The 12,108-nt window shown below is 32.1% G+C and overlaps 1 protein-coding gene across 1 annotated transcript in view; it reads left to right on the top strand.

Annotated features, from left to right (window-relative positions):
• The first annotated feature begins 2,748 nt into the window (after nucleotides 1–2,748).
• LOC106662189 (dorsal-ventral patterning protein Sog) overlaps nucleotides 2,749–12,108 on the top strand; it is a 74,747-nt gene continuing 65,387 nt past the window's right edge. Inside the window, exon 1 of the mRNA XM_014386062.2 lies at nucleotides 2,749–3,018. Coding sequence (XP_014241548.1) covers nucleotides 2,892–3,018 — 127 coding nt within the window. The 5' untranslated portion in view covers nucleotides 2,749–2,891. The remainder of the gene's footprint in view (nucleotides 3,019–12,108) is intronic.

Raw genomic sequence — 12,108 nt, 5'->3', positions numbered from 1 at the left:
TAAAATACAAAAAGAAGATCTATATAATAACTATGGACTATTATTATGAGAAATGGACATGTTAATCATTACATGTTGATGGTAGGATGCATGTGGAATCCGGGAAACACCATCAAACTCACAATGGAACAAAATTCAACAGTACAGGACAATTTTTTCGGAAAATTGGGAATACTCCTTAGCACAAGTACTTAGATATACCGACCAATTCAACAAGTCAGTAGGCATTGGCATTAATTTCAACGAGCTGAAAAGAAAATGGCAACGTGTCCTTCCAATTGAAAAATGGCTCCTCGTCATGTTAAAACCTGCTTTCTTTTTATAGCCTGTAAAAATGAAACTACACATCATTTTTACAGTAAGCGGCGTGCTTCATTCGAAGGTCAAATGATACTCTCTACAATTCAGCCATGCCACCGTTGAAAAAGTACTGCCGGCTCAACTTTGCGGAAGCAGCGAATGCGCCTGGTATGCTAAGATGCTGTGTGACACTCTTGGTAATGGACGGTTTTTTCCGTCTGCCAGGAGTTTCTCAGGGTAATATCCTTGATGATATCCTTTTGTTATTTACTGATCCAGAATAGCCTATTGGCCTCCCTGTAGTTGATACTTCGTTTTTTTTTTTTTTAGTGTCAACTGCTTATCTTTCATTTCGATACTTTGTATTGTTCTGTTTATATATACAAAAAGTTGAAAAACCCAATCAGAAATGATAGTTTTGTTATTTCTAGGTTCATGTAAAGGTTCCCTTTTCGATTACATGTAAATGGTAATCTCAATATAAAATAAATGAACATTAATTACAAAAGTTCACTAATTTCGTGGTCCGCTTTAACAATTAATATATTACAATTAATTAAGGTTTTTAGTTGAGATAAAAAAGTCAATGGCACGAGCGGTATTCGAACCCACGATCTTCGGCTAGATACGCCGCTGCTCTACCACTTGAGCTATCGTGACCTCGATCCACTCAGACACCAACTTCCCATCTCAACCCCACCTTTTGATTTTTCCCTCCTTTTTGCCATTTTTCAATGTCATGTATTTAGACGATATCGAGTGGATCGAGGTTACGATAGCTCAAGTGTAGAGCAGCGGCTATTTAGCCGAAGATCGTAGGTTCGAATCCCGCTCGTGCTATTGACTTTTTTATCTCAACTTAAAACCTTAATTATTTACATATTAAAAATTACACAAGATAACACTATATTTACAAAATGAATAAATTAAAAAAATGGTACATAACTAATTACTAAGAATAAATTAAAGTCTGTAAATTAAATCTTCAAGTTTGAAAACAAGGTAAATTTGTAAATTTTAAAAAGATGTCCAAAAGCTGTTTAGAATCTTAATTCTGGCGCAGTAGCTTGCCAGGCACTCTCCCGTTGTTACTGTGTGAACTAAGTCTAAACATCATGTTAGAAAGAATAAGCTAAAGAGAGAAAGGGGGAGCCATAGAGAATGAAGGGTGGAAAGAATGAATGACAAAAAGAGAGAGGAAAAATTAGAAAGAGGGAGATGGACGGAGAAAAAGGAGTGAAGACAGGGAGGGAGAGAGTGTTAGGGAGAGGAATAGAGCGTTAAAAATTGTGGAGATTGACTTGGGATAGAAAGAAAAAGAGAGCTAAAGAGATAAAGAATGATGAAGAATGAGTTAAAGATTACAGAGAGAGCAACATAGGCAGAAAGTGAGAGAGAGAGAGAGAGAGAGGGAGAAAAATATATAGAGATTGACCTGGTATAGAAAGAAAAAATGAGCCAAAAGGAAAAAGAATGAGCTCAAGAGGAAGTGAAACGTTGAATGAATGTTGAATGAGGATGCCATGAAATAGTAATGGAGATTGAGCTGAGAAGAAAAAATGAGATAATGAGAGTGAGATAGAGAGAGAGAGAGAAAGAAAATGATACAGATGAATGAAAAAATAAGTTAAAGAGAGAATGTGGGAGCCCTAGAGAACGAAGGGTGGAGAGAACGAAAGAGAAAGAGAAAGAAAGAGTTTGGGAGAAGGGGATGGACAGAGAAAAAGAAGTGAAGACAGTGATGGAGGGAGAGAGTGGGGGTGAGGAAGAGAGAGAGAGAGAGAGAGAGAGAGAGAGAGAGAGAGAGAGAGAGAGAGAGAGAGTGAGAGAGTGATGGTGACAAAAGAAAGAGTCATCGCTAAAGAGAGAAAGATTAAACTAAAAAGAGAGTAGGTTGGTAAGAGAAAAATAAATAGGAGAAGAGAAAAAGGAGAACCAACAAAGAAATTTATATATAATCGATAAGCACACTTTTTCTTTCGGACGATTTGATATATTATTATAATCAGGGATGATCAGGCTGTTAGTAAAATAATCGTATCATTTGTACAGTTCTACTTGTTAAAGTGTTGTAGAATTTAACGAAGGAGAAATTAAATATGGAGTAAAATGTATCGTTTTAGAAGGTGTTAACATTATTGAAGATTTATAGTAGATAAAATTCCTTTGAAGTCAGAATAAATGTATTGTACCTGTCAAGCATTATGGAAGTCCTGTTAAACAATAAAAGAAATACTTATAGTTCATTGTACGGATTGATTATCCAACGAGTTTCTGCGCCGCAGACGGCTAATAGTAGCTAACCTTTAGCAGAATTACTTCTAATCAGTACTAACACTAATTAAACTTCATTTTAGTAATCGGCAATTATCACGGTGACGGTTTTGTATACGGAAGAAGGTATGGGGAGGGGTACCCTGGTGGGGATGTAGTTGTCAGTCGTGCGTACAGCGTTTCAAAGGACCCAGTCTATGATCGTACTCGGTCGAGTTTACGGCTCACGGCTAGCTCTCGACAGAAGATCAAATTTAACGCGAGCCTTGACTTCCTGACAAACTGTGGCCGATTTTTTCCCGTTTTGGTTTTTTTTCATGAAAGTTCTCGAAATGCGCGTGTTGGGACTAGTAGCCGTTTTCTGCCTCAGCTCGGCGATCGCGAGGAGGCAAGCGCCTCCTCTCGGAGCGGAGGAAACCGTGAGGAAATCAAACAGAGCCGCCGGTGAGTTTTATTTTCTTGTTTGTCTATATTTTTAGGTTTTCAAATTGTCCATTAAATCTGTGCGGTCTGACAATCGTTACCTTAATTGGTGCCAAGAAAATCTACATATTTAAATTTAAACACACACTTAACAGTCAATCTTAATTTAATTTAACTCTTTGACAACGGAAAAACAAAACCATTTTGTTTTTCCTTTACTCTTTGACAAATTTATCCAAACTGTATACTTAACTTCACTTATAAATAATTAATCATATCCATTATAATTAATATTAAAATAAAACACCCCTATAAACATCTGTACATAACAATTCGCATTTACATTTAATTTAAAAACTCGTGGCTAATTTTAAACTAACCACTTTCATATAAAGGACCAATAATAACAAGAACCTCCAAACATTGTAAACAAATCAAAATATGAACATATTTTCCTAATTGAAATTCACATTACGTATACTGACGAGCATACAGATAATCATCTTTTTATAATTTGGCGCGAATTCAATTTTACAATTATTATATATTATATTATTATTGTAAATTATAGCAATACATAATTGGTAAGTACTAGAAAATGCCTTTTTTTTGGGGGGGGGGGATTTAATAAACATTATTTCAGTAAGGAACATTTATAGCGCACATCTACCAAGTGCTTAGGTAGTTGGCAAATAATTTGTTTTTCGAAGGCAGAACAGTACCGTTTCCAGCCAAATCCTGTAAATTTGATCAATCAAGAAAATACTCTTGATTCCAATGAGAATTTTAGGTATACAAAGTATGACACGGTAAACGCCAGATAAATCTCATTTTTTCCGGGATTCGACTCAGGAAACTAACATATATCTGCCAAATTCTGTAAATTTGACAGATTAAGCAAATATGATTCCAATAAGAATTTTAAGATCCTATCAAGTCTGATGCCGAATATATCGGATTTTTATCGTAAGGTAAAAGCAGTAAACAGTACTGTTATCCGTCAAACCATGTGAATTGGACAAATTAAGCAAATATTTGTGATTCCAATAATGATTTTATGTGTTATTATGTATGGAATGGCAAATGCCAGATAAATCCGATTTTTCCTAAATTCAACGCAGAAAGCTAACAATATTAACAAACTCTGTAGATTTGACTGATTAATCGAATATTCCCGAATCCAATAAGAATTTTTAGGATTCTACCAAGTATGACTTGGTAAATGCTATAGAAATCTGATATTTTCCAAAATTCAACGCCGGAAAGTAACGATATTTACCAAACTCTGTAAATTTGACTAATTAAGCCAATATTCGCGATTCCAATAAGAATTTTTAAGATTCTTACAAGTATAACAGGGTAAATGCCACATAAATCTGATTTTTCCTAAATTCAACGCTGAAAATTAACAATATTCACCAAACTCTGTAGATTTGACTGATTAATCGAATATTCCCGAATCCAATAAGAATTTTTAGGATTCTACCAAGTATGACTTGGTAAATGCTATAGAAATCTGATATTTTCCAAAATTCAACGCCGGAAAGTAACGATATTTACCAAACTCTGTAAATTTGACTAATTAAGCCAATATTCGCGATTCCAATAAGAATTTTTAAGATTCTTACAAGTATAACAGGGTAAATGCCACATAAATCTGATTTTTCCTAAATTCAACGCTGAAAATTAACAATATTCACCAAACTCTGTAGATTTGACTGATTAATCGAATATTCCCGAATCCAATAAGAATTTTTAGGATTCTACCAAGTATGACTTGGTAAATGCCATAGAAATCTGATATTTTTCGTAATTCAACGCCGAAAAATAACAATATTCACCAAACTCGGTAAATTTGGCTAATTAAGCAAATATTCGTGATTCCAATAAGGATTTTAAGATTCTACTATGTCACGATAAATGCCAAATATATCGGATTTTTTCCTAAATTCAAAACCGAAAACCGTTACAATTTCCGCTAAACCCTATAAAAATGAAACATTAAGCAAATTTTCGTGATTCCAACAAGAATTTTAGTATTATTTCCAAATTTGAATTTTTGCTCAATTTCCGTACTTCGTTAACTATTTTTGTTAACCTAGTAACCTAAATAGGTCACGATAAATGCCAAATATATCAGATTTTTTCTTAAATTTAAGCTATAAAACCGTTCCAATATCCGCTAAACACTGTAAAACCAAGATATCAAGCAAGTTCCAAATTAAAAATAATTCTAAATATACCATGAAAATTTGTATACAGTCTTATTTTTTTTTTAAACTTAATCTTAATAGTCTTAATTTTAACTTAAAGCAATCAAAACTATCAATAGCCCAAAAATAGTTAACGAAGTACGGAAATTGAGCAAAAATTCAAATTTGGAAATAATATTTATTATCGAATGATGCCGTTTTATCTTCAATTGAAAATAAACACCCTGATTCATACACTCAAAGTTTCAAATTTAAAGCGAAAAGATTAACGAGACAAACCCATTAAGCGTAACGAAAATATGCAAATTTAAATCCATAAATTTTTAATTTAACAAAGTAGGCAAATTTACCCTAATGCAATTTTACAGTCGTGCATATTCTACCGGTAAATATTCGTATAAATGCATTTCCGTGTTGATTTAAATTTAAAGATTCGATTCCACAATTTTTTCTTAAATCACACAAATTAAGAAAAGGTAAATTGTAACTAGATGTGTTTTTTAAATTTTTCGTTTAAAGCAGAACACAGTTTAAAAAATGTTTCAACTCAGTACAAGTATCAAAGTAAGCAAATTTTCCAATTTGACATTTGTACTGTTACGCTCCAATAAACTGTTTAAATATCACATGTTTTTAGCACTCAAAAGTCAAACCTCGCAAATTCAACAAGCTTGCCAATTTTTTTGGAATTTCGACAAATGAACTACCATGTAAGATTTACGTACCAGATCAGTTTTAAAGTTTAAAATTGAATGTGGAAAACAGTACACATAAACCGCCAAACCTTGCGATTTAAACAAAGGAAGCCAGTTTTACAATCGCGCTATATTACACTTTTACCCTTTCAAATACTTTACCAGGGTAATCCTTTCTTTTTTTTAAATTTAAAGAACACAATAACAATAGCCTCATAGCTTACTTAGTAAATCCAATAAAACGTAAGCCGTTTTGAAAATGCAGAATAAAACTTTAATAATAAACTCTAGTATACCTGCGAAGTACGAGATAAAGGATTTTTATGGTTTTCAATTTAAACCGTTTTTCTAAAACTCAATAAAGTAGGCAATTTTATAAAAGCAAATTCCAACTTTAACATATACTGTCAAGTACACCTGGATAAATATATTTTTTGTCTCAAATTTCAAACGGACACCATAAATAGTTAAATTTTACAAACGCAAATCCACAGTATTCTACCAAATCTACTGGTAAATAACGCATAAATCCACAAAATGATAAAGCCTGTAATTTTTAAAAACATGCAAATTTTTCAAACGTAAATTCAAATTTTAACATATAAGGTAATTACAATTAATTGGTCAAGCGGATCACGAAATTAGTGAATTTAATATAAGGTAATTATCAGATATTAATGCGGCTATTTTTCGGTTTTACATTTAATTAAGTAAATAAAAATATCCAATAAACACAATTTCAGCAAATTTTTTAGAAGCAAATTCACTGTTATTTCAACTATGGTGTAATAATTGTCACATAAAACTAATTCGTAATTGTTAATAAGCTATTATTTAAATTAATAATAAGCTAAATAATTCTTTGCGTTAAATTTTGTGGAGTAAAATAAAAATAGCATTTATTTTACGTACGGTATTTATTTAAAAAAGATTATAGAACATTACGCAAGGAAGGGTTAAAAGAATCGGAAAAAGAAATACTTTTGGACAAATTCTGTACCGAAATGAAGCCGACTTCTTGGTTCATAGGAATAAGTAATTACCTAAGTAAAAAGGGGTGTGTTGATTGATGAGAACAAACATAATTTATTTTCACGATTCAGTCTAGTGACATTATCTTGAAAAATTATCTACTTCTTATATTAATTTAATAATTTATTTATTAAAAATGAAATGTCACACCTGTGCCTGTTGAAGGGCTAAATTTCTAAAAGATTTTTTTAAAGCTACGTTTTTCAAAGGTTTTAGTTAAAACCTTTCGAATTTTGACCGAAAAAGTTTCTTGACAAGCAGAATAATCATTTTACAAGCTAAACATGTAGTGATGTGTTTAATAAATTACTCTAGAAGTTAGGCCTGAGTATGTCAGTAATGGTCAAAAAGCTGACATGGGTGAGCCTATTCCTAGGACAAATACAAAACACCGAACTTGAAAAACATTCTAAGGAGCAGAATAATCAAAAATAGGTTGGACACGTTCACTAAAAGAAATGTTTAAAATAAAAAGTGGCTCTTAAGTTTAAACAATGCTCTAAAATGATATATGGAAATGGTTTAAAGGATGTTTTTATTTAAATAGTTTGTCAGGAATATTTGAAAAATTTCTATAAACAACCGGCGAACATTCGGCGGGAAAACAAGGGAGAGTTTATTAGGCAAAAAAAAATCGCCCTATTTATTTATAACTCCTTTTAATAAATTATTGAAGCGATTATACGTAGCAGCTGCCCCCGCTGGATGAACCTCCAAGCCGCAAAATTGGAATCTTTCCTGAAAATAGATCTTTATTATTTACTACTTGATTCCGCACGTGGTTTCGACGTTATTCGTTCCTATTAATTTATCACGGCCGCCTAGCACAATTTCGCGGGTTTTTTAGCATTTTTTCGGCCATTCCGCGACAAGGTTTAAGCATGTTTCATCAACGAGCTCGACATAGTTGCAGACCGTGAAAAAAGTGATTATTTTTAATTAATGAATATTTTACTATATTAAAAAACACGGGCCAAGTTGAAAACAACTCGGACTAAATAAAATTCAGATAAATTTATATTTCCTCTTAAATTTACAGGGTAAAAAATCGTAAAAGATAAAAATCTACAATCAGATATGATAACATCTTACTATTTTATTTACATTTACTTATACTGAAAGAGAACAATTCTGTTTATACTACTCAAGTCGAACCAGAATCAAAAACACTTGTTTTGTTTTGTTTTCTGCAGTATTATCGTAGTGAGAAACACCTCTAAATAAAAGTGAGGCAATAAATTTAAAATACGAACTGTGTATCTTTTTCTAATAAATTTACAATCCTCATGACAAAATGAGAATTGATTGCATCATAAATATTTTTAAGGTTACCTCTTTAATTTAGAGGAAAACATTTTCCTCCCTGAAGTTATCAAATAAACTATAAGGCGCTATTTTTAATTGTAGAAGGCATGACACACACACATGTGTATATATATGTATATATGTAGTTGGCAACCTTTGATATTTTATTTTTATATGAAAAAGTCAGTGTCACAAGCGGGATTCGAACCCACGATGTTCGGCTAAATACGCCTCTGCTCTACACTTGAGCTATCGTAACCTCGATCCACTCGATATCGTCTAAATACGTGACATTGAAAAATGGCAAAAAGGAGGGAAAAATCAAAAAGGTGGGGTTGAGATGGGGAGTTGGTTTCCGAGTGGATCGAAGTCACGCTAGCTCAAGTGATCAAAGCAGCGGCGTATTGAGCCGAAGGTCGTGGGTTCGAATCCAGTTCGTGACACTAACTTTTTCATTTCAGCCAAAATCTTACATAAAGATTAATTAGTTGTACTTTATATTAATAAGACCTATCTTCGAATTCAACTCAGTTATTTTGTCACAATATTATCAAAAATATATTCACAGAATTGAAAATGTTCGAAACTGTTTGTTAAACATCGTGCCTATAAACTAGGTCACAAAATCGACCCAGTTTCCTATGATTATATACATTAAATGAGTGGAGGGTTGCTTTTGTTTTTATTGCAAAATTATTACATAATTTGATTTGTTGTCCTGAATTACTAGAAGAGGTTTCCTTCGATATAGTTGAGAGGAGAATAATATTAACCATACTTAATCTAATAAATTCACTAGTTTTCGTGGTCCGCTTGACCAATTAATATAATTCAATTAATTTAGGTTTTTAGTTGAAATAAAAAAGTCAGTGTCACGAGCGGGATTCGAACCCACGATCTTCGGCTAGATACGCCGCTGCTCTACCACTTGAGCTATCGTGACCTCGATCCACTAGGACTCTAACTTCCCATCTCAACCCCACCTTTTGAATTTTCCCTCCTTTTTGCCATTTGTCAAATGTCGTGTAATCTATTTGATTCTCGGCGACAAATGAAATGGCCATGAAGATCTTTAGTGAAGGAATACTTCATTTTTACTTATTACATTCACTAGTTTTCGTGGTCCGCTTAACCAATTAATATATTTCAATTAAATAAGGCTTTTAGTTGAGATAAAAAAAGTCAGTGTCACGAGCGGGATTCTAGCTCAAGTGGTAGAGGAGCGGCGTATGTAGCCGAAGATCGTGGGTTCGAATCCCGCTCGTGCCATTGACTTTTTTATCTCAACTAAAAACCTTAATTAATTGAAACAATCTAATAATTCATCTTCTTTTTCGGGGTGGTATTTTATATAAAATATAAAAATGCATGTGGCAACTAAAAGACCCACAACTTTATTTTGAGAATTTCGGGGGCATCCGCCTCCCCTTATCAGTCTTGGATTTCTAGTATATGCACAATTGTATGTGATGAGGGGAGGCGGATGCCCCCGAAATCGATCACAAGTAACGTTGAGTAGACGGGTCTTTTAGGTCCACACATCTATACTTATATTAAAAAATTTGCCAATCTTTCAAAATACCAAATTGTAAAACGAATTATTTGATTAATACTCCACTAACTAGAATACGTTCCAGAGCTAATGATAAAGACCTTCATCTGATTTGCACTCCTTTAAGAAAATTCAAATAGTTGTGTAACAAATGTAGTATGTTCACTTATACTTGATTATTAGCTATTTATCGTTAATTTAATAAATAAATAAGTAAATACGTGTATTTAATTTCTCAGTATGGCCAATTGTAACGTTCATTTGCCATAAATATGATTTTTCCTTTACAAACGCTTAAAAACATTAATGATAAGAATTTTAAAACTTCTATTAAAAATAAAGAAAGATGAAAATTTTAAATTAAAAAACAAGACTCGATGTTTAAAGTTGAACGCAAGTGAACAAAAAGATTCTAAAAGTTAAATAAAAGATGCAAAATTCCCACCTTCTTGAATACTGCAAGTCTGACATCGTTTCTTGAATGTATTTTACTGCTCAGATCACAATAAAAAAAAGAACAAATGAATCTCATAGGGTTTTCAATGCTCTTTTTACTTGTGTAATTAAATTTACAGTAGGATTAACATTTTATGAGATAAAGGGGAGTTTTTGGAATAAAGTTAAATAATTGCTGGATAAGTAGATCGAGAGATAAATACTTTTATTTACAACAAAAGAAAAAGTTTACTACAAAAAAACAAATGTATCAAAATATGCACGCATGGGTTAAAACCGTCTGCTGGAGAAGTTGTAGGTTGAAGTGAAATATCCCAAATAAAATTGGGCATCAGACTGGGAACAAAGAGAATCTTTTATGCCAATTTGACATGTAAGGACTGCTTACGGCCACCCTGTTGTGTTGGCACATTTGTTTCAATAAAATGTACCTTATATATATATTTTCAAGATTAAATAATTCTGTCCCCTTCAAAAACGGGGGATTCATAGATTCGTCTGCTTTATTCGAACCCAGTTCTCATAAAAGACGGTGTTAATTATAAATGATTTGATTAGCTCTGTAGGAAAACGATTAGCTTTCAAGAAAAATATAATGTTTAATGGAAAAAGCAATACGCGATTTTTCTGAAATTAGCCAATATCTGCCACGTTTTGCCACAGCGCAGTGAAATTTTCAAATTTTTCCAAGATCCTCCAATGTTTTACCTAAGCGAAACGGCAAAAGTGTTCAGTAAATGGCTCATTCTTTATAAAATTTAACGTAGCTTTTAAAAACGACCTCAATTTTTATCAAAAGTACATGGATAAGGGACTTTTTGGTGTGTGCAGTATGTCCGTTTTTCCGAAAAACACCTACTCGACGGAGTGAGTTATAAATCAATTTTTGCGTCATTCTACTCCATTTAAAGCCTATCAACTAATTTTACATCTCATAGTAAACAGCCCTGAATGTAAAAAATTCATAGAAAAAATATTCCATAATTAGTCCATAATGTTAGAAAATAGTTAGGAATGGCAAAAGACGCCGATTGTACGATTGTACTCTATCGCTGGCTTTTTAGCCTTCAAAATTTCTATAAGCTTCTCTCTCTCTCTTTTTTTTTAAAGTTGATAATCACTAATCATTATTTTATACTCCCATATAAGAACAGAAATGTTGTTAACAACGAAATAGAGGTAAAAAAATAAACAGTCTTATAAAACAATTTTTTACAAAAATAATTGGTGACTTATCAATACAATTTTTAAAAAAAATAATTGGTGACTTATCAATCACTATTTTTGACTAACTCCAACTTAGATCCAGCCAAAATGAAAATAAAGTTGGTTTGATTTTTTTGGAAAATATTCATATTTAAGCTTAAAATAATAATGTAAGCCTTGTATTTAAAAAAAAAACTACTGGGATTATATTATTAACAGTTATTAACTACAACAGAATAGAGGATTTTTAAATGTACTGAGGAAGTATTACTGCCTTGCTTGAAATGGGTTTGCAGTAAAATAAATGAAGAAAAGATAACGATGATTAAGTTATCCACATAAATATATAATATTGTAAATATTGAAAGATGATCATACTATAGCTTAATGTTTATTCGGAGATGGTGAGATGCGGTATGGTGTGATGTAGGTTTTAGAAAAACATTTTCATTATCGTGCCAACATTTCGATCTTTATTGAGATCATCTTCTGAGTCTGGGATTTATAAACATTGTTTAAACTTTACAAATATATGTAGGGTGTGAAAAAAAAATGAATTTATTCAATGCTAGAAAATTTTAGATAAAAAAAATGAATTTGAACAATGCTAGAAAATTTTAGATTAAAAAAATGAATTTATACAATGCTTTTT

The sequence above is a fragment of the Cimex lectularius genome, unplaced genomic scaffold, assembly GCF_000648675.2.
Source record: "Cimex lectularius strain Harlan isolate CLEC.00 unplaced genomic scaffold, Clec_2.1 scaffold51, whole genome shotgun sequence".
NCBI lineage: Eukaryota > Metazoa > Arthropoda > Insecta > Hemiptera > Cimicidae > Cimex > Cimex lectularius.
Note: the sequence above shows the minus strand (reverse complement) of the source record. Positions and strands in the feature narration are given on the sequence as shown.